Raw genomic sequence first — 22,297 nt, 5'->3', positions numbered from 1 at the left:
AATGTAGAACTTGGCATTTATCCCTATTAAATTTCATTCTGTTGTTTTCAGCCCAGCACTCCAGCCTATCAAGATCACTTTGAAGTTTGTTTCTGTCTTCCAGGGTATTAGCTATCCCACCCAATTTGGTGTCATCTGCAAATTTGATCAGCGTTCCCTGCACCTCCTCGTCCAAATCATTAATAAAAATGTTGAAGAGCACTGGGCCCAGGACTGAGCCCTGCGGCACCCCACTCGTTGCCTCTCCCCAGTTTGAGAAGGTTCCATTGATAAGTACTCTTTGAGTCCGATTCTGTAGCCAACTGTGGATCCACCTAATAGTTGTTCCATCTAGCCCACTTTTAGCTAGTTTGTTAATCAGAATGTCATGTGGTACTTTGTCAAAAGCTTTGCTGAAGTCAAGATATATGACGTCCACAGCATTCCCACAGTCCACAAGGGAGGTTATCCTATCAAAAAATGAGATCAAATTAGTCTGACAGGATTTGTTCCTGACAAATCCATGTTGGCTTCTAGTAATCACTGCATTGGTTTCAAGGTGTTTACAGATTGACTTCTTTATAATCTGCTCCAGAATTTTCCCAGGGATGGATGTCAGACTGACTGGTCTGTAGTTCCCAGGTTCCTCCTTTTTGCCCTTTTTGAAGATAGGGACAACGTTAGCCCTCCTCCAGTCATCCGGCACCTCACCCGTCTTCCATGATTTTGCAAAGATAATAGACAAAGGTTCTGAGAGTTCTTCCGCTAGCTCCTTCATTACTCTTGGATGCAGTTCATCGGGCCCTGGAGATTTGAACTCATTCAAGGAAATTAGGTGTTCTTTGACCATTTGTTTATCAATCTCAAACTGCAATCCTGCCCCCTCAACTTCTGCTTCACTTTTTCCAGGGGGGTCATAGACCCGCTTTTGGGAGAAGACGGAGGCAAAGTAGGAATTGAGCACTTCAGCCTTTTCTTTGTCTTTTATAACTACCACTCAGCTCGAGCCATTGTAACATTTGTGTCACCCAATATAGCTTCCAGAATCTACAAGGCTAAAGAAACATTCCAAAGGATTGGCATGAGGGTGAGCAGGCATTTTGAGGACGTATCCCCAGTTTTCTCTTTAAGAACCCATTGCTTCCCCAGACTTGCTAACAATGTTCCACCGGTAGGGGAACTGATTGATCTAAATATGCCTGATGATTATCCCCCTACTCTCTGCCAATCATTCGAAATTAACCATAGTGTAGGCTTCCCAAATGACAATAACAAAATCGACTGCATTAAGAAAATTACACCAGACAGTACCAACTCTGTCAACAAGGACCTCTCACCTGAAGAAATTCAGCTAATTGACAGCTATGACGCCCTACCAGTGCAAGAACAGCATAAGATTTTACTGAGACTTTCCAACCTTAGAAAGCTCCTTATGCACAATAACCAACACAATACAAAGTGCCTAACGACAATCAGCCCAAAATCCCCTGATCGCTATTCTGTCGTGGAAGCAATTCCAGCAGAGGATCACTGTGATACGTATGAGGGTGCGCATCGAACATGCGATCTGCAGCAACCGTATTCCAAGGGAGGCGTGGCTTTGAGCCCCAAGATTGTGATATCAAAATCCTGCAATCTACACCAAAACACAGCACTTGGCAATGTGGGCAATAGGGAGCCCTTAGCTGATCCACACAGGTGTACTAAAAACGACCCTAAAAGTAAAATCTTAAGTTCAAATCACTTATCTTGGTCTAACTCGAAACAGCCAGAACCCCATGAAGGTGTTTCCTCAGATCCTATCAAATCATGCAAGCTAACCAGGGATCTACCCAGCCCCCAAGTAAACTTTCCCAACGGCTGTATCCTGGAAAACCTGGAAGGAATCCTGGACACAATCACCGAGCAAGACTGACAAGGAAAGGGGAAAATAACTCCTCCCCTAAAACTCCTCTCCTGGAATATTGCTGGGTGGAACTCTAAAAGTGGGAACCAAAGTTTTCTCGACTATCTGACAGACTTTGATATTGTCCTGCTACAAGAGACTTGGTGTTGCGAGCACATACATGTGAATGGATTTGTATCCTTTTGTCTTCCTGCACTTCCCAATAAAGGCAAGGGTAGAGCAAGCAAGGGGCTGAGTCTCCTGATTTCATCCTCCCTCGATGCCAAAACAACAGAGCTGCCTAGCTGTGACTCCTCTGTGCTGGCCCTGATCCTGGAACTGAGGGCCTTTAATTTGACCCTACTTTTATTTAATGTCTATTTTGCTCCAGCAACTTGCAAGGAGGAGGCAATGGCTTCCTGGCTTAAAGCCGATTGCTTCTATCTGGAAACGATAGCCAAATATCCGCACGCCTACCCCATCATTGCAGGAGATTTAAATGCAAGAACAGGAACTTACCTAGTGGACCCTGCCAACTGCGGTGATAGCTTGATCGCAAGCAAGGAGCAACTTAGAGCCAATGTACGTCATTCTAAGGACTCATTTGTAAACCCTGCTGGGCAATGTTTGCTCCAATTTGTCTCAAAAAACGCTCTGCTTATCTTGAACGGCTGCTGCACAGATGATAACTGGGGTGAATTCACATTCATCTCCTCCAGGGGGGCCAGTGTGGTCGACTACATTTTAGTCCATAAGGACCTGAAAACCCTGGGGTGTAACCTCCGAGTTGCGGAACGTTTTGACAGTGACCATCTGCCCCTAGAGCTTTCTCTCCATATTCCAGGGCCTATTAGGATGGAAGCGAAACATTTCCCACTCTCCAGCCCACCCTTTGCTGTGTGTGCTAAAAAGCTCAAATGGACAGACAAAACGGCACAGGCTTTTGATCGGCTAGTCTTCTCTCCCAGCTATAGGAATACTATCGCACGGATTTTAGTAGACGTGCCCCCTGAGTTGGGAATCTTAGCCTACGAGGAGCTAATGCAAGACTTGTACTCCTCCCTCCTAAACAATCTCAGCAACCCCAAATGCAAGAGAGCTCGTACTAATAAATGGTTTGATTGGGACTGTGTAAACCTTAAAAGAAAAATTCAGCTCACCTACCGCTCCTACCGTGAGAACAATGAACGCCAACTACCACGCACATACTATGAGTTAAAGAAAAAATACAAGAAGCTCCTGCAACACAAAAAAAGTGAGGCAGACAGGGAAACCTGGCAACTACTGATAGGGGCTTCCATTTCCAACAACTGTAAAACCTTTTGGCAGATAGTATCAGGTGCCCTAGGTAACAGCAATGGCAGCATGGAATGCCATATACCGGCTGAAATCTGGGAGAATCATCTCCGTATCGCCTTTAGTGACAGCCACATATCAAATTCTGATCCGAGACTGCCACCTGACTCCCCTAACTGGCCCAATGTCAATATCAGCACTGTAGAGGACTTAATACTACAGTTAAAGTCAGGTAAGGCTCCTGGACCAGATGGCATCCCCTCAGAGATGCTGAAAAGCAACATCAGCTGGTGGACTGCCCTGTTAGCGCCTCTTTTCTCCTTAATAAATAAAACTGGGTTAATTCCCGCAACTTGGCTAAAAGCCATTGTCATTCCAATATATAAAAAAGGACCCAAAGATGACCCATCCAACTATCGACCCATTAGCCTCTTATCTGTAGTTGGTAAGGTCTATGCCAGTTTCTTGGCCTTGAAACTAAAAACATGGATCCTTGATAACAATATCTTGGGAGAAGAACAGATTGGCTTTAAAGCAGGCTGCTCTACTCTTGACCATTGCCTGGTACTGGCTCACCTGGTTCATAAATATTCTACACCCAGTGGAGGCAAATTATTCACCGCTTTTATTGATCTCAAATCTGCCTTCGATTCAATATGCCGAGCCCATCTTTGGAGCAAACTGGAACAGCTTTCTATCGAAAGCAGGCTTCTGTTCCTGATTCAATCTCTGCATCATAAACATCTGCCCAGGTTCATTGCAGTAGACAAGGACATCTCACAAATGAGATTGTCACTTCACTTGGTGTCAGACAAGGATGTGTTCTCGCCCCCATCTTGTTCAACCTTTATCTGGCAGACCTCCCGGCCTGGTTGGCGTCATTACCATCGCATGCACCCAAGATTGGTTCAACAAAAGTTTTCGTTCTTCTCTATGCTGACGATGCCGTTTTGATCTCCCAGACTCGACTGGGCCTCAAGAGACTACTAAATGGTTTTGCCAAATACTGCGAGAAAAACCTGCTGACAATTAACTATTCAAAAACCAAAGTGGTAGTTTTTGCCAGGAGGAAGGTAAGATTCCCCTGGTCCATGGGGGGAAACAGAATCAACCAAATTGACGCATATAAATACCTGGGCATATGGTTTCATGAAGCTCAAAACTGGAGGGCACATGGCAAACACACCAAGAGTAAAGCTGAACAAACTATTGGTGCGTTATCCCGATTCTTCTATGCGAAAGGTGGGAAATATCTACCGGCAGCCATCCGGGTTTACAAAGCTAAAATAGTGTCTCAGACTCTGTTTGGAGCTCCAATATGGTTCCCACACTTCAAAAGTTCTCTTGAAGGAGTGCAACATCTCTACCTCAGGCTTATATTCGGAGTCCCTAGATGTGTTTCTGGTGCTGCCCTCAACTTGGAGGCTGGACTAAGTACACTAAAATGCCAAGCTTGGATATTCACCATACACTACTGGCTCCGCTGTCATCTAATGCTCACTTCCAACTCCTTGGTTACCAAAGTCCTGTTAGAACCCCCCAAATCTCACTAGTCTAGGGCAGTGGTGCAAAAAGTAACCTCAATAGGGCTATCCCCTTTTTTCCTGCTATCTCTGGACTTGGACAGCGCTAAACAGATCACCAAACAGAGACTACTGGATATAGACCACCAAGAGCTCCGGGGAACTGCCTGGGGACCATGTTCCCCCCAATCATTGGGTCTCCCAGTCCCTTCTTGCAAAGACGGAATGCCATACCTGGGTTGGTTAACCGTTCCCAAATACAGGAAGGCATTCACCCTAGCAAGATTTAACGTCCTCCCCTCCAAGTTGCTGGAGGGCAGATATAAGAAAATTCCATCCAAAAACAGATACTGCCCATGTAATAACATCAAGGTGGAATCCATTCTGCATGTGCTCTTCCATTGCAATTTTTACCAACAGGCAAGAAAAGACCTATTATGTCCTATTATGCAACGTCTCCCTGGACGATCCCCTGAGTCACTCCTGATTAGTCTACTTCAGGGCTCCAGTAAATCTACCACTGAGCAGGTGGCCAAATTCCTGAATTTGGCCATCCGCACCAGATCGCTTATGGATGTTGATTGCGTTTAAATCCACAGATTAGCAATTTTATTATCTATATATCCCTCCCTTTTTCATTATGCTAGGCCCCAATAACCCAATTCTGTTCCCTTTTCAGAAACCAACAAATAACAATCTAGTATCTTTAGTGATTTTGTAACACTCCTTCTTTTTATCCCTACTCTGTATTGTTTTATATAATGGTGTATCTTCTTGTTTTATATTGGTCTGTTGACTGTAAATAAAGAAATACTGAATACTGAGAACTGAGGGGATTAGGCGGGAACCCCTGAGCATGCTCAGTGGACGGTGGGGGAGGGGTTCCCGCCTAAAACGTTTTCAGCTATAGAAGTTTCCGAAGCTGGCCCTGCGCACGCGCAGAGCCCATATGTGTGATGCACAGAGACCACGAAGAAGAAGTATAGCTTCCAAATAATGCAAGGTACTTTCCCCCCTCTATTCAGCACTGGTTAGGCCTCAACCTTATTGCATCCAGTTCTGGGCGCCACACTTCAAGAAGAACTCAGACAAGCTGGAGCATGTTCAGAGGAGGGCAACCAGGATGATCAGGGGTCTGGAAACAAAGCCCTATGAAGATAGACGGAAAGAACTGGGCATGTTTAGCCTGGAGAAGAGGAGATTGAGGGGAGACATAATAGCACTCTTCAAATACTTGAAAGGTTGTCACACAGAGTAGGGCCAGGATCTCTTCTCGATCCTCCCAGAGTGCAGGACACGGAATAATGGGCTCAAGTTACAGGAAGCCAGATTCTGGCTGGACATCAGGAAAAACTTTCCTGACTGTTAGAGCAGTACGACAATGGAACCAGTTTCCTAGGGAGGTCATGGGTTCTCCCACACTAGAAGCATTCAAGAGGCAGCTGGACTGCCATCTTTAACGTGGATTCCTTTACTGTGGCATACTTTAATGAGGATTCCTGCATTGAGCAGGGGGTGGACTCGATGGCCTTCTAGCTCAACTATTCTATGATTCTATAATAATCCAGGTCCCCTGACATCCCATATCTTCATGTGCCTTGCAATCTCCTGAGTCTGAAGAAAGGCAACCATGCTCTGGCTATGTAACATGATAAGACGTCTCAAAGGATGTGATGCGTGCCTGGACAGGCATGGCTCACTACTGTGACCTAGTAGATTGTTGGGGTGGATTCCAACAATTAAAATGCTATCTAAAACAAGCCAATAAACAATTGTGAATTAAAAAAATGGCTAGAAACTGGCAGTAAAAGTATTTACATGTTGGAAAGTAAGACATACATCAAAGAACCCCTGGAATCATTTTCCACAAGCCCACCTAGAAAAGAATGTCTTTGTGAGCCTCCTTAAATTCTCAAGGGAGGGACAGAGGGAATGAGGGATTTAGCACAGGGGCCACAATTAAGAAGGCCTTGCCTTACTCACCCTAAAACTAGCCCTTTAAGTGGGCTTGCTCACCTGGCTATGGTGGCCACATTCAATATTTCACTAATTTCTTAGTGAGGTGCAACATAGCTCCTGCTGCCAGGGAGTTGTGGGAGTTCCTTTGAAACACACCATTCCTAGGGTGAGGCTTCCATGTCTGGATCATGTGGTCCTGGAGTTCTGACCTGCTTATTCTCTGCCTGATCCAGGAGGATTGTCCATTGCAGTTCCAGGAGAAATCCGTGGCTATGAAATGGCACACAAGCGTCATGGTAAGCGGCCCTGGAAGGAGCTGTTTCTGCCCAGTATCGAATTGGCAAGACGAGGCTTCCGTGTTGGGAAAGCACTGGCCAAAGCCCTTGCAGATAAAAGCGAGTTGATTGAAAAAACCGGACCCTTGTGGTAAGTAGTGTGGTGGGCAGCACAGTTGAGCTGTGCCCCCCTCACCACCTTTTAAAAAGAGGCTTTCGAATCTGATTGGCTGTGCAGCATTTGGAGGAAGCTAGCCAGGGCCATGAAAGTAGGCAGCCTTGCAAGGGAGCCCAGTTCACTGAGTGTGAGGGTAAAACAAAGCGTCAAGGTAAAACAAAATGAAGCACACATGCGAGTTAAGGACCTGAAATTAGCCTGAGTAGTGGCAGGAAACAGTAACCAGATATTTTGACTAAATCCAAACCTGGAAAGAGAGTATAAAAGTAACAGAGCCTGGCAACAGACCTGAGGTCAGGAGTGGTCCATTAGACATTGCTTACTGGCTTTGCACTGTACCATCCAGGTCCTGTTTGAAAAGCACTGTTTCCAGGATCTGCTGCCAGTATCCCTGTTTCAGTTAATGCTGTTATCACTTGCATGTTAGCTTTAGCCCTAAAAGCTCTTTTTCTTAAGAAATGAATTTTTTAAAGAAACTATATGCAGAGCGAGGGGAGGATAAGAGCCCACGCCCATCAGAGTACTACAACCAATGAACTGGAGGAGGGAGGAGAAGGGGCGGGGTGGAATGGAACAGCACACAAGGGAAAACCCACATGAAAGGGACCGTGTGTGAGGGAGCCCTGGACACCCTTATGAAACCGAGGTAAAAAAACCTCGGAGACAAACTGGAGGGGGGAAAATAGGTGTGATGGAGCCCGTAGTACAGGCCTAGCTACTGCAATAATCTGTTTATAAATAAAAAGTGTAGACTCCGTTTCAGTTTAGGCTAAGGTTCTACATGAGGTCTTTAAATGCAGTCATAAACTAAAGTTTAGGTGTAGACTTGAACCCAAGTTAAGAGTTCAGCTTTTCATTTTGGTTTTTAAAAACTCAAGTATAAGCCTAGAAAGTGCCCACTGAGCCAGGCTCACTGTGGCTCCGCCCTTTGCATTGCCAGGAGAGCTCAAGCCACATCCTCTTCTTATACCTCCTTTTGGGGTGTAGACAAATGCTCTGTTTGGTTTTTGTCTGACTGTGTTGATGGTTTTATTGGATTTTATTATATATTTGTAATTTCAGATTCATAATTTTAATATTGTTTGTGTGGTGTGCTATGTGCTGGTGTACTAGAAGCCTCTAAGCCAAGATGGGAGAGTTGGAGAGTTTGGTTTTAAGGGAGAACTTAAACTGAGTGGATAGACCAGAAACATGGTGGAATGGAGAGAATCTGTGTGATAATATGGTTGTCTCTGGATACGAACTCCATAAAAATTACAGGGAAGGAATACTGGAGGTGGCGTCACTATGCACAGCTAGAGATCAGACTTAATGTGCTCAAATTCTTCACAAGACTGACTGCTCTACAGCATCACTGGGGGTACAGCATGGAAAGCTCGGGGTTTCCAGCGCTGGTCATGTCCCCTGTCCTGTACCCAGACAGACGGTGACCAATCAGGGGTTGCCATCCACCCAGCTACATCTCCACTGTGACTCTGGGGTGAGGCTTGGGGGTTGTCTTGATGTTGTCTTGCACATCCTTGCCTCGCTCCAGAGAAAAAAGTTGGGGTAAGTCCCTGACTTTTTTTCTCTGCAGTTTCAGCGGAAAGCTCCGGGGTGGGTGCGTGATTGTTGCTGCATTGTATAATCAATGCTGTGCCACCATGCACCCACCCTGAGGCTTTCTGAGCATTTAGACAGCCCCGAAGTTATATGCCCTGCACAAATCCAACATTGTATACATGACAATTGCACATAATCACTCTAGTAATTCCAGTATGAGTGGCAATGGGTGCTGGTTTCAGATGGAAACCTTGGTCAGGGCCTGGTAATTGTTACACAAGTGTAACTTCCCACATTTTATATATATAAAAAAACAGTATCAGGGCTGCAGCTGGTGAGATGGTCAGATGAAGCCTCACTTTAAGTTCTTATCCAGGAATGCCCACAGAGCAGCCAGGGAGGGTTCTGAGAGAGAATAAATCTGTCCCGCTGGGATTCAAGCTCCAAGCACTATGATTGTGTCAATGGGACAACTGGGGCAACTGGTCTGGCTCCTTTTGTCAAAGGTGATGCCACCATCTGTCCAATTTTGTGGGATCAAAGGGTTTGCATCAAAATAACCAACCACATGCCCTCTCTATCCTTGCCCTCCCTGGCTAATAAATGCTAGCTGGGTGTGGGTGTGGGTGTGGGTGGGTGGGTATGACTGGGTGGGTCCATAGATCAATAAATGACCCTCTATGCAAAAGGGTGGTTGCATTTTATGTGCCTGCTGATTGCATTTTTATTTAAGCAAGCCTTCCATGACTGACCTGCCATAGTTTTATTGGCATAATTTGATTTTAAATATTTTAATTCTGCATTTTGAATCCCTCCCTTTTTATTCTTCACTGCTCAAAAACTTCATTAGCTTTAGAGCGGTATATAAATATTTTAAATTAATCAAACAATTAATTGAAAACATGGACTCCTTTATAAATTGCCAGGCTCCATAAAGAATGTGTGACTGTCTAAGCAGTATAGTTATAGAGCATTGTGTTATGGCTGTAATGTTAGGTACAAATATATTATATGTTTCAATAGGACATTTCATATTCCATAGGAAATCCCCAAAGCATCTTTCGGGGATGCTTTAGGGTGGATTCCTGCATTGAGCAGGGGGTTGGACTCGATGGCCTTGTAGGCCCCTTCCAACTCTGCTATTCTATGATTCTATGATTCTATGAAAAGAGATGTAATGTTCAAGTGAAACTGTGTATTTTTATTAGGCCATTATGTATTAGATTTTATTAGTGTTGTTCCCTCCCTTGATCCAGAGGGGGAGGCAGGAAATAAAATTATTATTATTATTATTATTATTATTATTTATTAGCCTTGACTTCCTGGCTGTGAGGGTACAGGTGAAATGGCTTTCGCTATCCTCCCTAGTGTTTCATTTTGGTTTAATAAATCCAGCAAAAAAACAAAGCAAAACCTTGGGCAGAAATACCCTCCACCAAAGGCACACCTGTGCCATTTTCTTTCTAGGCCAGAAGGGCTCTCTAAGGAAGAGCTTGACTGACTCTTCCCATCTTCTGTCTCCTCAGCGAGGTCTTCTGCAAAAAAGGGAAAGTCCTGAAGGAGAATGACATCCTCAAGCTGCCCAAACTAGCCAACACCTATGAGACCTTAGCCAACGAGGGACCAGATGCTTTTTACACGGGGAACTTATCACAGCAAATTGTTAAAGATGTCAGGAACGCAGGTGAGAGAGAGCAGGATCCTGCAAAGGTGGAAAGAGTCTGTGAAGAAATGCCATGTATATAACTCTGTACAGCACCGTGTACATTGATGGTGCTATATAAATAAATTATAATTATAATAATAACTATTGCTCTGTAAACCCTCTGTGTGGGCTCTGACAGGCTATAATGTATCTGTGTCTGCCTGAGGCCTAGAGAGATTATCACATGGGAGTATTTTTAAATAGAACCTGGATCAGGTAAATTTGATTCTGTTGGCTGGAGGTTCTGGCTAGGTGGAAGAGTGATTGGGAAATGACAGTTGACAGTCAAGGAGTCGACAGTTAGGAATCGTGTCAGTCTGTTGGCAATCAGAGAGGGAGCAGGTCTGCTGGCTGGTGTGTGGTGTTATAGAAGGACTAAGAGCAAGCTGAGGAGAAAGTGAATAGCTAAGGCGAGATCAGTCAGCTATATTTCTTCTTTGTAGGGTAAGTGTACAAGGTTGGTGAAGATCAGGAGTAGGGAACAGTTGGCTGTGTTATGCCAGGAGGCTGCCCAAAGATCTTGCTAGAAGAAGGTTATACCAGCAGGCACTAAAACCCTGATAAACAGTCCAAGCAGCCAGAAATATGATAAGAGGAGTTTTGGGAGTCAGAGGAAGACTGTACCCAAGAGCTGGACCTGGCTTGGGTGTGTTTGGCTGGGGTGGAGGTTTTGGGAATTTGCCTGACTTAAAAGAACTCAATAGAGGCTTGTATTAGCAGCATTGTCTCTTTGGTCCTTAAGAAGTGTTAACAAGCGTTCTTTTGATAACCCTAAAGTAAATATTAGTATCCACATGTACACAATATCCTGTTCAGTGGTTCATCCAGTCTCTAGTGCTGGTGCTCATCTCATGCTTTTCTAATAGTAGGGAAATAGAAAGGGTCCAAAACTGTTTCTTACATATGATTTTAGGGGTTGCATTTGCCTGTCCAGCATACGTGCTTAGATTGGAATTTGGTATCTTGGCAGTCTTAGAACAAATACATTGCAGGCTATTTAATTATTGGTTTAAGCTAGTTTCGATGAATGAGGCCAGGCTTCCAAAGATGTGTCTTCTCGAGCAGATGGCCAAACCTTTAACAACTTCCTGGCTTTATAAATTTACAAAGATGTTACCAAGTTATGGCTTCAGTTTGCAGGCAATTAGCATTTCGAATACCAACATAAGAAATGCCGTTAAACTTAGGATTTCAGACATAGAAGTCAGACTGATATAGCTGCAGTGTCAAAATCAAGGGCCATGAAATGGCTAGCCAGAACAAAATTCCACTTTAAAGAAAAAAAAAATTTGTTCTTTGATATGAAACGGGTCCACCGAGTAGCCTTTACCCGGCTTCGATTTGAGCTGATGGACACAATGAAGTTACAGGGTAGATTCCAAGGTATTCCATCGAAAGATAGACTATGTATATGTGGCAACCCTGAAATAGAAGATTTAGCCCACTATATACTTGAATGTTGTTTATATTCAAAATGTAGAGAACATTATCTATCTATGTTTTTAATATGCATGAGAGACTGGACAGACAAGGATAAATTGTCCTTTTTCTTACGTGGTTCTAACTATTTTGTGACCCAGAGGGTTGCTCTCTTCGCTCTTAAAGCAGCCAGCATAAGGAAAAAAGAATTAGAAAAAATGGATCAATTAATAAGTTTTTATCAAATGTTGTAATATACGAGGGGTCTTATTAACTGTTAGTCATATATAATATATCATATACGAACTGTATATTGTTTTAAAATTTTAAATCATAAATTTTAAGTAATGTCTGTTTGTTTTTAATGATTATGTGATTTTTGGAAATGGTCAGAAGACTTAGTCAATAAAGGTATTCATTCATTCATTCATTCACTAAGGCCTCAGACAGCAAGAAAGAGAGACATTCTGAGGGCAGACTCTTGGGGTCCATGGGCATACAGGGAGTCACAGGCAAGAGCAATCAGCTGTGTGTCAAAATGACAGAGAGACCCAGAAGGATGAGCACCGAGTAGAGACTTTTGGATCTGGCTGTGTGAAAAAAACATCCTGCTATTAAGGGCAGTTAAATGTGTTAATGCGTCTTGTTTTGAAACAAGGAAGGGGAAATGAAGCATTACTTACTAGAGGCTTGGACCAGGGAACTCTTACAATGCTTAAGGGTCACACTATCAGTTAAACCACCATTTTGTAGCCCTGGTAAAGAAAGATCTGGCTCCCTGTGAGGGAAGCTTTCTGCCTAATATACTGGTGGATAATATCAAAAGGTGGCAAATCTGGGAACAATCCAAAGTTGTCTGTTGGTGCTTGTTTTGAAACGAGTGGTGGTGGTGGTGGGTCAGGATTCTGCCCACTGAAGAACTGGTAGGCTGGTGGGGTCTGACGGGAGTGCCTACACAGAGAGGCCCAGTGGCAAGAGAGGCGATCAGAGCCAAGAGGAAGTCAGAGGTCGGTGGGCAGCCCGAGTCTGAGTCTGGAGCCAGTGAGTCAGTCAATGAGCAGTAGGAGAAGCCAGGAGAAGAGCCGTGGGGCTGCAATCACTGGAAGCAAGAGCTGGAGAAGGCCTGTGAGTAAGGAACTCCTGGGGCAGTGGAAGGCAAAGTGACGGGTGCCATGGATCTGCTGGACAAATGGAAGATGTTTTGAGAAGGCCTCAGGTGCAGAGAACCCCTGCCAGAGGGGAGACTACAGTGCAAGCCCTTAGTACAGCCTGTGAGTTAATTGAGGTGAAACTAGCAGGGAAATTGGCTTAAGGTTTGATTGAGAGTAGAATTAGAGCTTAGACACAGGGTTGTATCCAGTGGTGGTATCTCACCAGCAGGAGGGGAAAAGCTGGTGCAAGAGATTTCCCCCTCCCAACTGCAGCTGCCTATATGTCTTCCAGACCTGTTCCAGGGGTTAGATAGAGTGACCATATGGAAAGGAGGACAGGGCTCCTGTATCTTTAACAGTTGTATAGAAAAGGGAATTTGTATGCATGCAGCACCTGCTGAAATCCCCTTTTCTATACAACTGCTAAAGATACAGAAGCCCTGTCCTCCTTTTCATAGAATCATAGAATCATAGAATAGCAGAGTTGGAAGGGGCCTACAAGGCCATCGAGTCCAACCCCCTGCTTTTCATATGGTCACCCTTGGTTAGGCCACCCTTCAGAGTAGATCTAAAAAGTAAAGGCAAAAACTTTCTTGTTCTGGCAGGCCTTTTGCGAATATTCTGGATCGTCTATGCCAAGGACTTTTAAAATTGTCATGTATTTTAAATGTTTAAATATTTTAATATTGGAATGTATTTAATATATTTTAACCCGTATATTTCTATTTATAGGTTTTAACTGTATATGTTTTAATTTTGTAACACCACCTTGAGGCCCAGCTTTGGGCAAAAGGTGTGATACAAATAATAATAATAATAATAATAATAATAATAATAATAATAATAATAATAATAATAGAAGATCTGGGATATAGCTGGGGTTTGCTGTGGGGAAAGGGAGGACAGGGAGGGTCTGTTTCCATTGCAGTCCATTGTGAGACTTCCACTCATGCAAAGGCAGGACCTGGCCGGAAGCCAGCTCTGTAAAGTAACAGTAAGAGCTTCATCTAGGGTGACCATATGAAAAGGAGGACAGGGCTCCTGTATCTTTAAAGTTGTATAGAACAGGGACTTTCAGCAGGTGTCATTTGCATGCATGTATCACCTGGTGAAATTTTGTCTTCATCATAACAGTTAAAGCTGCAGGAGTCCTGCCTTCTTTTAAAATGGTCACTCTAGTATAGCTCCTGCAGCTTTAACTATTGCAATGAAGAGGGAATTTCACAAGATGCTGTATGCATACAAATGACACTTGCTGAGAGTCCCTTTTCTCTACAACTGTTAAAGATACAGGAGCCCTGTCCATATGGTCACCCTAGCTTCATCCCTTGTACCTGTTTACCTCGAATTATCCCCTACAGCGCTAAGCTGTCACTGTTGTTGTTGTTGTTGCTACCGGGCAGCTAGATCCTTTGCATACCAGGAAATGGGTTTAAGAGGGGAAATGTAAAAAAAACATTAAAAAATCAACGGATGACCCAATCCGATTCAAATTAAAGCTCTCCTTAATATCTATTACTGTGCCAATTTTGATGTCTTTATCTTTAAAGCTTACGCAGATGTAAACATTTGTTTAATTTTTCTTCAAATCCTGCTCCTGCGCCCCAGTGGCCGCTCAGAAAACAACAAACGATACGCTCAAAAACTAATAGCAAAATATTGCACTTCTTTTGGTTAAGAAGCGCAATTAAAGTAGGATGCATAGGAGTACTTCACAATAAAAGCAGATTATAAGCTGGAAAATGACTGCCTGGCTAATAGTGGTATCAAAATGCATTTAAGAGTATTTCCCCATGTCTTAGAAAGCTAATATCTGGAACATAAATTCTCCAAATAGCTGGATTCCTTAAACATCACTGACAAGGGGAGCAGAGAGTGGAGAGCTTCAGGGAGACTCCTTTGGGGATACGGGAAAAATATCCTGCTTGCATATCATACGCCATGTCGGTTGGTGTTGTGACTGCTCCTTGGTGCATTGGGTTAAGGGTGCAGCTTGCACTGGCCTGCTCTTAATTCTTGCTCTTTAACTGGGTGAGGGACATGAGACCTCTGCATGATTACGGGACCAGGCTCTTTGGGGTTAGGAGGGCAGCATCCCAAACCCTGCACTTTCCCCAAAGCTAGCTGGGGTTGAGTTTAGAGTGAAGCAAATTACTTGGATGTCAGGAATAATCACTCCTTTGGTTAACAGCGTGGTGACAAGACCCATGACCTTTGGATGCCAATCAGGCAACAACAGCCCATCATGCAATAAGCACTAAAGTTGTTCACACATCTGAAACATCAAGCAGATTCACACCTTGCAGGCCAGCCGTGTTTGCCATGAGCACACTTGTGAATGGCAGGTGTGCATCCTTGAGCATCCAAGTTGAAAAATTTTGGTGGCTCCAGGCCGCTCAGCATCTCCACTATTTTCTTCCAGGAGGAATCATGACCACAGAAGACCTGAGGGACTACAAACCACTTCTGGATGAAAATCCTTTAAACATAACCATTGGCGAGTTCAGCATGTACGCACCCAGTGCCCCAATGAGTGGTCCTGTGCTAGTGCTCATTCTCAACATCCTGAAAGGTAAAGGTCTTTGGGTGATCTGCCATGTTATTAACCTTTTGGTCACTTTTCAGGGGTTGGGTTTTTTTGGCATTGTACCTACCAAGTTGTACCATTAAATCAAAAAGCGGTGTAATGGTGTAAAAATAGAGTGTTGGTGAACAGTAGTGAAATGAACAAGTTGGGGTGGGACGTCAATCCCAGTACAAGGAAGACATTGTAAGGGGCAAGACTTCCCAGGGATGACCCCTGGTTTCATGCAAATGTGCCAGGAGAACCACAGACAGATCAGCCACAAGGCACAGCCTCCATTTTATTGTATGAGGAGCAGTTGCAGAGAGATGGCGCAGGAGGGCCTTCTCTTGATCCATGGTAGCTGAACAAAACCTCCATGTTCAGAGGCAGTCTACTGATGAATAGCAGCTGCTAAGGACAAAATTCATGGCAAGGCTGTTGCCCTCCTTGTGGGCTTCTCAGAGCCCATTGTTGGAAATAGGAAAGTCTGCCCATTGCTGTGATCCAGCAGGTCTAGTCATACGTTACCCTTAACTTAGGCTCCTGGGTAGATGGATCTGCACTCCATCCTGGCTTTTTGTGCAGGAAATGAACTGGCGTGAGCTAGGCAAGCCTCTCTGGTGTGCCACCACTGAAAAGTCCCTTTCCTTAGTAGCCACCCACCTCACCACATTTAGGGGGGCACTCAGAGAAGGGTATCTGAAGATGATCTTAGGGTCTAGTCTGGTTTATATGGAAGGAGAAAGGTAACCTTATCGCAAGACCCTGCCGCATAGGCTTACAATCTAATAAAATCGTTGTAAAGCAATAAGGAGGGGAAGAGAATGCAAACAAGCACTGGGTAGGGTAAACAGGCACAGGGTAGGGTAAAACTAACAGTATAAAGTCCAAGCAACATCAAGTTTTAAAAGCTTTAGGAAAAAGAAAAGTTTTTAGCTGAGCTTTAAAAGCTGCAATTGAACTTGTGGATCTCAGATGTTCCGGAAGAGCGTTCCAGGCGTAAGGGGCAGCAGAGGAAAATGGACGAAGCCGAGCAAGGGAAGTAGAGACCCTAGGGCAGGCGAGAAACATGGCATCAGAGGAGCGAAGAGCACGAGCGGGGCAATAGTGTGAGATGAGAGAGGAGAGATAGGAAGGAGCTAGACCATGAAAAGCTTTGAAGGTCGACAGGAGAAGTTTATATTGGATTCTGAAGTGAATTGGAAGCCAATGAAGAGATTTCAGAAGTGGAGTAACATGGTCAGAGTGGCGAGCCAGGAAGATGATCTTAGCGGCAGAGTGGTGAACAGAAACCAACGGACTGATGTGAGAAGAAGGAAGGCCAGAGAGAAGAAGGTTGCAGTAGTCCAACCGGGAAATAACCAGTGCATGAACAAGCGTCTTGGCAGAAGAGACAGACAGAGATGGTTGAATCCTGGCAATATTATACTGGCTCCGAGATGTTTAGGGCTTTGTAGGTTAATACCAGCCCTTTGAATTGGGTGTGGAAATTAACTGGAAGCCAGTGCAGATCACATAGCACTGTGATCATATTGGGCCTGTTCAGACAACATGCTTAACCATGGTTAGCCCACTAACCCTTTTGCAGCAAATAGTTAGCGAGCGTGTTTAAACCATGGTTATGTAGCCACCATGGTTAGGAATGGGTCACACAACACACTACGTTATGGATAACATGACACGTTAAGAAATAATATTTAGCTCAAAATGTTTAACCACCGTGGCTTAGCATGTCATCTGAACAGGGCCATTGTCTAGTCTCAGTTAACAACCTTGCCACTATTTTGGACTAGCACAAGTTTCCAGACTGTTTTCAAAGGCAACCTCATGTAATGCAACTGAGAATTACCAGTGTATAGATAACTGCAGAAAGGCTGTCCCTGTCCAGATAGTGTTGCCACTGGTATATCCAAGAGCACCCCACCGACAGCAAATCTGACCCCTTAGGGAGAATGCAACCCCCTCCAGAACAGGTTGGCCCACCACCCTCCCAGGCAGGCCAAACACTCACTAACCGAACCACCAACTTGTCTGCATTGCAATTCCACTCCCATTACTGCACCCACTGCCTCCCCTGGAAAAGCAGAGGCAGCATTGCTTGTCTTTTGCCTATTCGTTTCATTCATTCATAGCTGAAGCTCTCTGGGCAGCTCACAAATGCTAAAAACACACATTAAAATACATTATATAAAGTATAAAGCCATTCACATAAGGACATAAGCTAGTTGGCACACACAACAACAACATATCTAAACTAACTTGAAACCACCAGCAAGAGACAATCCAGGACCTGATCAAAAAGACACGTTTATATACTGCCAAATGCCTAAGAGAAGAGGGCAGTTTTAACCTGGCACCGAGAAGATGATAATGTTGGCGCCAGGTGGTCCTCATTGGGGAGATCATTCCATAAATGGAAGGCCACCACTGAGAAGACCCTCTCCCTTATTGCTGCGCTACAAGGCTTTCTTGGAGGAGGCACCTAGAGGAGGCACCTGGAGGAGGGCCTTGGAGTGGAGTGTACATGCCAATAGAGGCATTCCATCAGGTACTATGATCTTGAGCCATGTAAGGCTTTATAGGTCAAAACCAGCATCTTGAATCGGGCTCCGAAACATACAGGCAGCAAGTGCAAGTGGGCCAGAATTGGTGTTATATGGTTGACAGTCTTGTCCTGTTATCGATCGGGCCACCGCATTTTGCGCAAGCTGCAGCTTCTGAACTGTCTTCAAAGACTACATTGCAGTAATCTAACTTAGAAGTTACCAGAGCATAGTCAACTGGAACAAGGCTATCCTTGTCCAGATAGGGCTGTAGATGCACCACCAACTGAAGCTGGCAGAAGGCACTCCATGCCACTGAGGCTGCTTGAGCCTCAAGTGACAAAGATGGCTCCAGGAGGATCCCCAAGCTATGGACCTGCTCCTTCAGGGGGAGTGAACCCCATCCAGAACAGGTTGAGCACCCTCCTTCTGGTCAGGAGAACCACCCACTAACAGCATTTCAGTCTTGTCTGAATTGAGTATTAGCTTATTAGTCCTCATCTAGTCCATTGCCACAGCCAGGCACTGATTTAGCACATCCACAGCCTCACCTGATGAAGATGAAAATAAAAAACAGAGCTGCGTGTCATCAGCATACTGATGACAACACATTCCAAAACTCTGGATGACTATACTCAATGGTTTAATGTAGCATGGGAGACAAAAACGAACCCTCCAGAACCCCATAATGGAGAATCCAGGGGAGTGAGCAATGTCCACCAAATACCACCTTCTGGAACGCACCATCCACATAGGAGTAAAACCACCACAATGCAGTGCCTCCCACTCATGTCTGAGACATTCATCCCAAAAGGATACCATGGTCAATGGTATCAAAAGCCACTGAGAGATCAAGGAGAATGAACAAGGCCATGCTTCCCCTGTCTCTCCAACATAAGTCATCGTACAAACCAGTCCTGTGCCCTGCCTATTGATGACACCTCAAACCCCATCTCTGGCTGATCTCCCCCAACATAGGAATAAAATAGAACCCATTGGGGCAGAGCAATAATTTTTCAGCATCACTTTCTAGAATCAGCCACCCAAGCAGGTGTGGAACCACTGCAATGCAGTACCCTGAACACCCAATCCAAATAGCCTATCCAAAACGATTCCATGGGATCTGAGAGGACCAAGAGAATCTGGACTCTATTGATTCTCTGAGAGGTCTGAGAGACTCAACAAGGTGACAGACTCTGTTGAAGAATGTACAGCCTCCTGAACCAAGCCAGACAAACCCTCTTAAATGTAATAAGCTATTGTGCCTCAGCTTGGGATACAGTGGGAAGGAGGAACAGCTGAGCCTGGGAGTGTGCGGGGAGTGGCCCTTCACAGTAACAGGCAGAAGTCAGCTGCAGGCCAACATAGCTGACAGCAATTCCTAATCGCCACCATCCCAATATAAGACATGCCAGAGCCCCTGAGTGGTGCTGGAAGCAACTGTTGTACTTCCGTGCCTTTGCCCTTGTTCCTTGAATACCAGCTCCTGAATCTTGCCTGAACATAACCTGATCTTGGACCGGATTCTGACTACTCTTTGGTGCATTCCTGAACCCAGTATTGTTTGACCCGGTTTCTGACAGATACTTTTGGCTTTCGACCTCGGACTGTTTATTGACATTTCCAGCCTGCTTAACTTGCTAATGCTGATGATTTACAACAGCTTGCTTCCAGCTGCTTCAAAAGAAAAAAAAACCAGTGAGTTTTGTTTTCACTATGAAGCAACTAGTACAGGAAAATCTACAGTTGCAGGGACAAATTAATCAATTGATGATGGCTGTTCAAGCCTCATAAACTTAGCAGGTGGTGGCCGCTGCCACTATTCCAGCCCCAGTGGTGAAGCAAAAATGCCCCATAACTCCTCCTGAGATATTTGATGGCTCAGCTGATCAGTTTGCTTACAGTGTCAGCGGCTAAATGGGTACTCCCTTGTTGCTGGGGGAAAGCCCATCACTAGGGAATTTAAATGACTTTATCAAGCAGCAGGAGATGTATGAGGACCCGGCAAAGGCAGAGACTGCTAAACGATGCATTTGAAGGCTGCAACAAGGCAGACGCCCACTTGCGGAGTATGTGACAGAGTTTCGTTTGCTACAGCGGGGCCTGGCTTGGAATGAGGCAGCTTTCTTGGACCAGTTTCAGGAAGGACTCTTGGGGGAGATTTTGGATGCACTGGCTTATGTGGACAGACCTTCAATGTTGCAGCAAATGATTCAGCTCTGTCTCAGGATTAAGGGGAGATTGGAGTCCAGGTGAGGCCACTCTAGCTCTAGGGCAGGCCCTGAGGTTCCTGCCCCTGAGCCACTGATTCCAGGAGCTTCTAGTACAGACTGCACAATAACCCCTGAGGAACCCATCACCTGTCACCAGGAGAAAAGCAGCGGTGGAGGCAGCTTGGCTTCAGTTTATACTGTGGACAAAGGGGACATTTTGCTAGCCTCTGTCCAACCATGATGCCCGCCCGTGCTGGTTTGGGAAACGGCCACACCTTGACCCCTGTAGGCTCCAGGGTCAAGGTGAGATCACGTTCAAGGGGGCTTGAGACTCACAGTCCACTGTTTCCCACCATCTGACGGAGCCTATTTCCCTGGGACAAGGGAGCATCCACATACAGGCCATGATGGACTCAGGTTCCACTAGTAACTTTATGGACATCTCCTTTGCAATGCTACACCAGATTCCTTGATGACCCTTGGAGCACCCCATCCTGGTAGAGACGATTGATGGACAGATGCTGTCTTCTGGGCTGGTGGTGCAACAAACAAAGACCTTATTGGTGAATCTGAATAAGCATCAGTAGAAACTCAATTTATCTGGCCACGGCTCCCCATATCCCAGTGGTCCTCAGAATGGCTTGGCTTCAACGTCATGACCCCAGTATCCAATGGTCAACAGGTCAGATCTTCTTCCCCTCACCTCATTGTCAGAACTGTTGTGTGGCCCCAAAAGAACAGGCTCTCTTGGCCATCAAAGGGGGAGGCCAACTTTAGGGGTTACCCCTCAAATATCACAACTACTAGGATGTGTTTGGAAAGAAGGAAGCAGATCAGTTACCACCACATTGCCCTTATGACTGTCCCATCAATTTTGTCCCAGGACCCAAGGTTCTGGATAGGCGGATCTATTCCTTGTCCAAGCCAGAGTTAGCTGAGCTGCAAGGCTTCATAAAGAAGAATTTGTAACATGGGTTTATTAGTTCCTCTACCTCATCCGCAGCAGCTCTGGTACTCTTTGTGAAGAAAAAGTATGTGTTGCTCTGTCTCTACACCGACTACAGAGCCTCAACCAGATTACGATCCAGAACAGGTACCCCCTACCCATGATCCTAGAATTTATGGAATGACTCTGGGAAGCCAGGATATTCACCAAGTTGGATCTTCGGGGGCGTATAATCTGGTCTGTATTAGGGAGGGGGATGAGTGTATTCGGGTGGGTGGGACAGCATTTGAGTACATGGTAATGCCGTTCGGTCTTTCCAATGTTCCTGCCATCTTCCAGCACCTGATGAATGACATCTTCAGAGACTTCCTGGGCCACTAATTGGATGATATTTTAGTTTATTTTAGTTTATATTAGATATTTTAGTTTATCCAATATCTAATTGGATGATATTTTAGTTTATTCCTGTGACCCCCAGGAACACATTCAGCATGTTCAGCCTATATTACAACACTTACAGGACAACCACTTGTTTGCAAAGATCAAAAAGTGTGCATTTGATCTCACTACTGTGGACTTTCTGGGTCATCGCATCTGCCCAGCACCATTAGTTCCCTCTCCTCACCATCCCAAGCAGAGTGTCTTTCTCAATCTTGCATCAGAGATACCTATCTATCCTAGAGTTCTTAAAGAACTCATGTGTTAAATGCTGATCTTTTCACTAACAAGGGTGTAATTTTCTGGATTCTCTTTAGAATTGGTGTTATATTGGTCATTCTGCAATCTAGTACATATCGCAGAATAACCAATATAACACCAATTCTAAAGAGAATCCAGAAAATTACACCCTTGTTAGCTTAACATCTATTCCGGGTAAATTGGTTGAAAACATTATTGAAGATAAAATTAGTAAGCGTACAGAAGCATACTGAAAAAGAATCAATACAGCCTAAGTCATGCCTCATTAACCTTTTAGAGTTCTTTGACAGTGTCTATAAATATGTGGAATTATATGTGCAGTAGTAATTATGTGTTAGGCATAATTAGGATTGGAATCAAAAATAAAATTGCCAATATTATATACACCTTATTCAAATCCATGGTGCAACCACACTTG

General features: G+C 44.7%; 1 protein-coding gene across 1 annotated transcript in view; it reads left to right on the top strand.

Annotated features, from left to right (window-relative positions):
• The window catches only part of GGT1 (gamma-glutamyltransferase 1), a 78,158-nt gene that overhangs the window by 20,059 nt on the left and 35,802 nt on the right, over positions 1–22,297 (top strand). The window contains exons 4-6 of the mRNA XM_063144009.1: positions 6,876–7,068; positions 10,164–10,321; positions 15,335–15,484. Of these exons, the coding sequence (XP_063000079.1) occupies positions 6,876–7,068; positions 10,164–10,321; positions 15,335–15,484 (501 nt within the window). The remainder of the gene's footprint in view (positions 1–6,875; positions 7,069–10,163; positions 10,322–15,334; positions 15,485–22,297) is intronic.

This window comes from Elgaria multicarinata, chromosome 18, assembly GCF_023053635.1.
Source record: "Elgaria multicarinata webbii isolate HBS135686 ecotype San Diego chromosome 18, rElgMul1.1.pri, whole genome shotgun sequence".
NCBI classification, from domain to species: Eukaryota; Metazoa; Chordata; class Lepidosauria; order Squamata; family Anguidae; genus Elgaria; species Elgaria multicarinata.
This window is presented reverse-complemented; position numbering and strand designations above follow the sequence as displayed.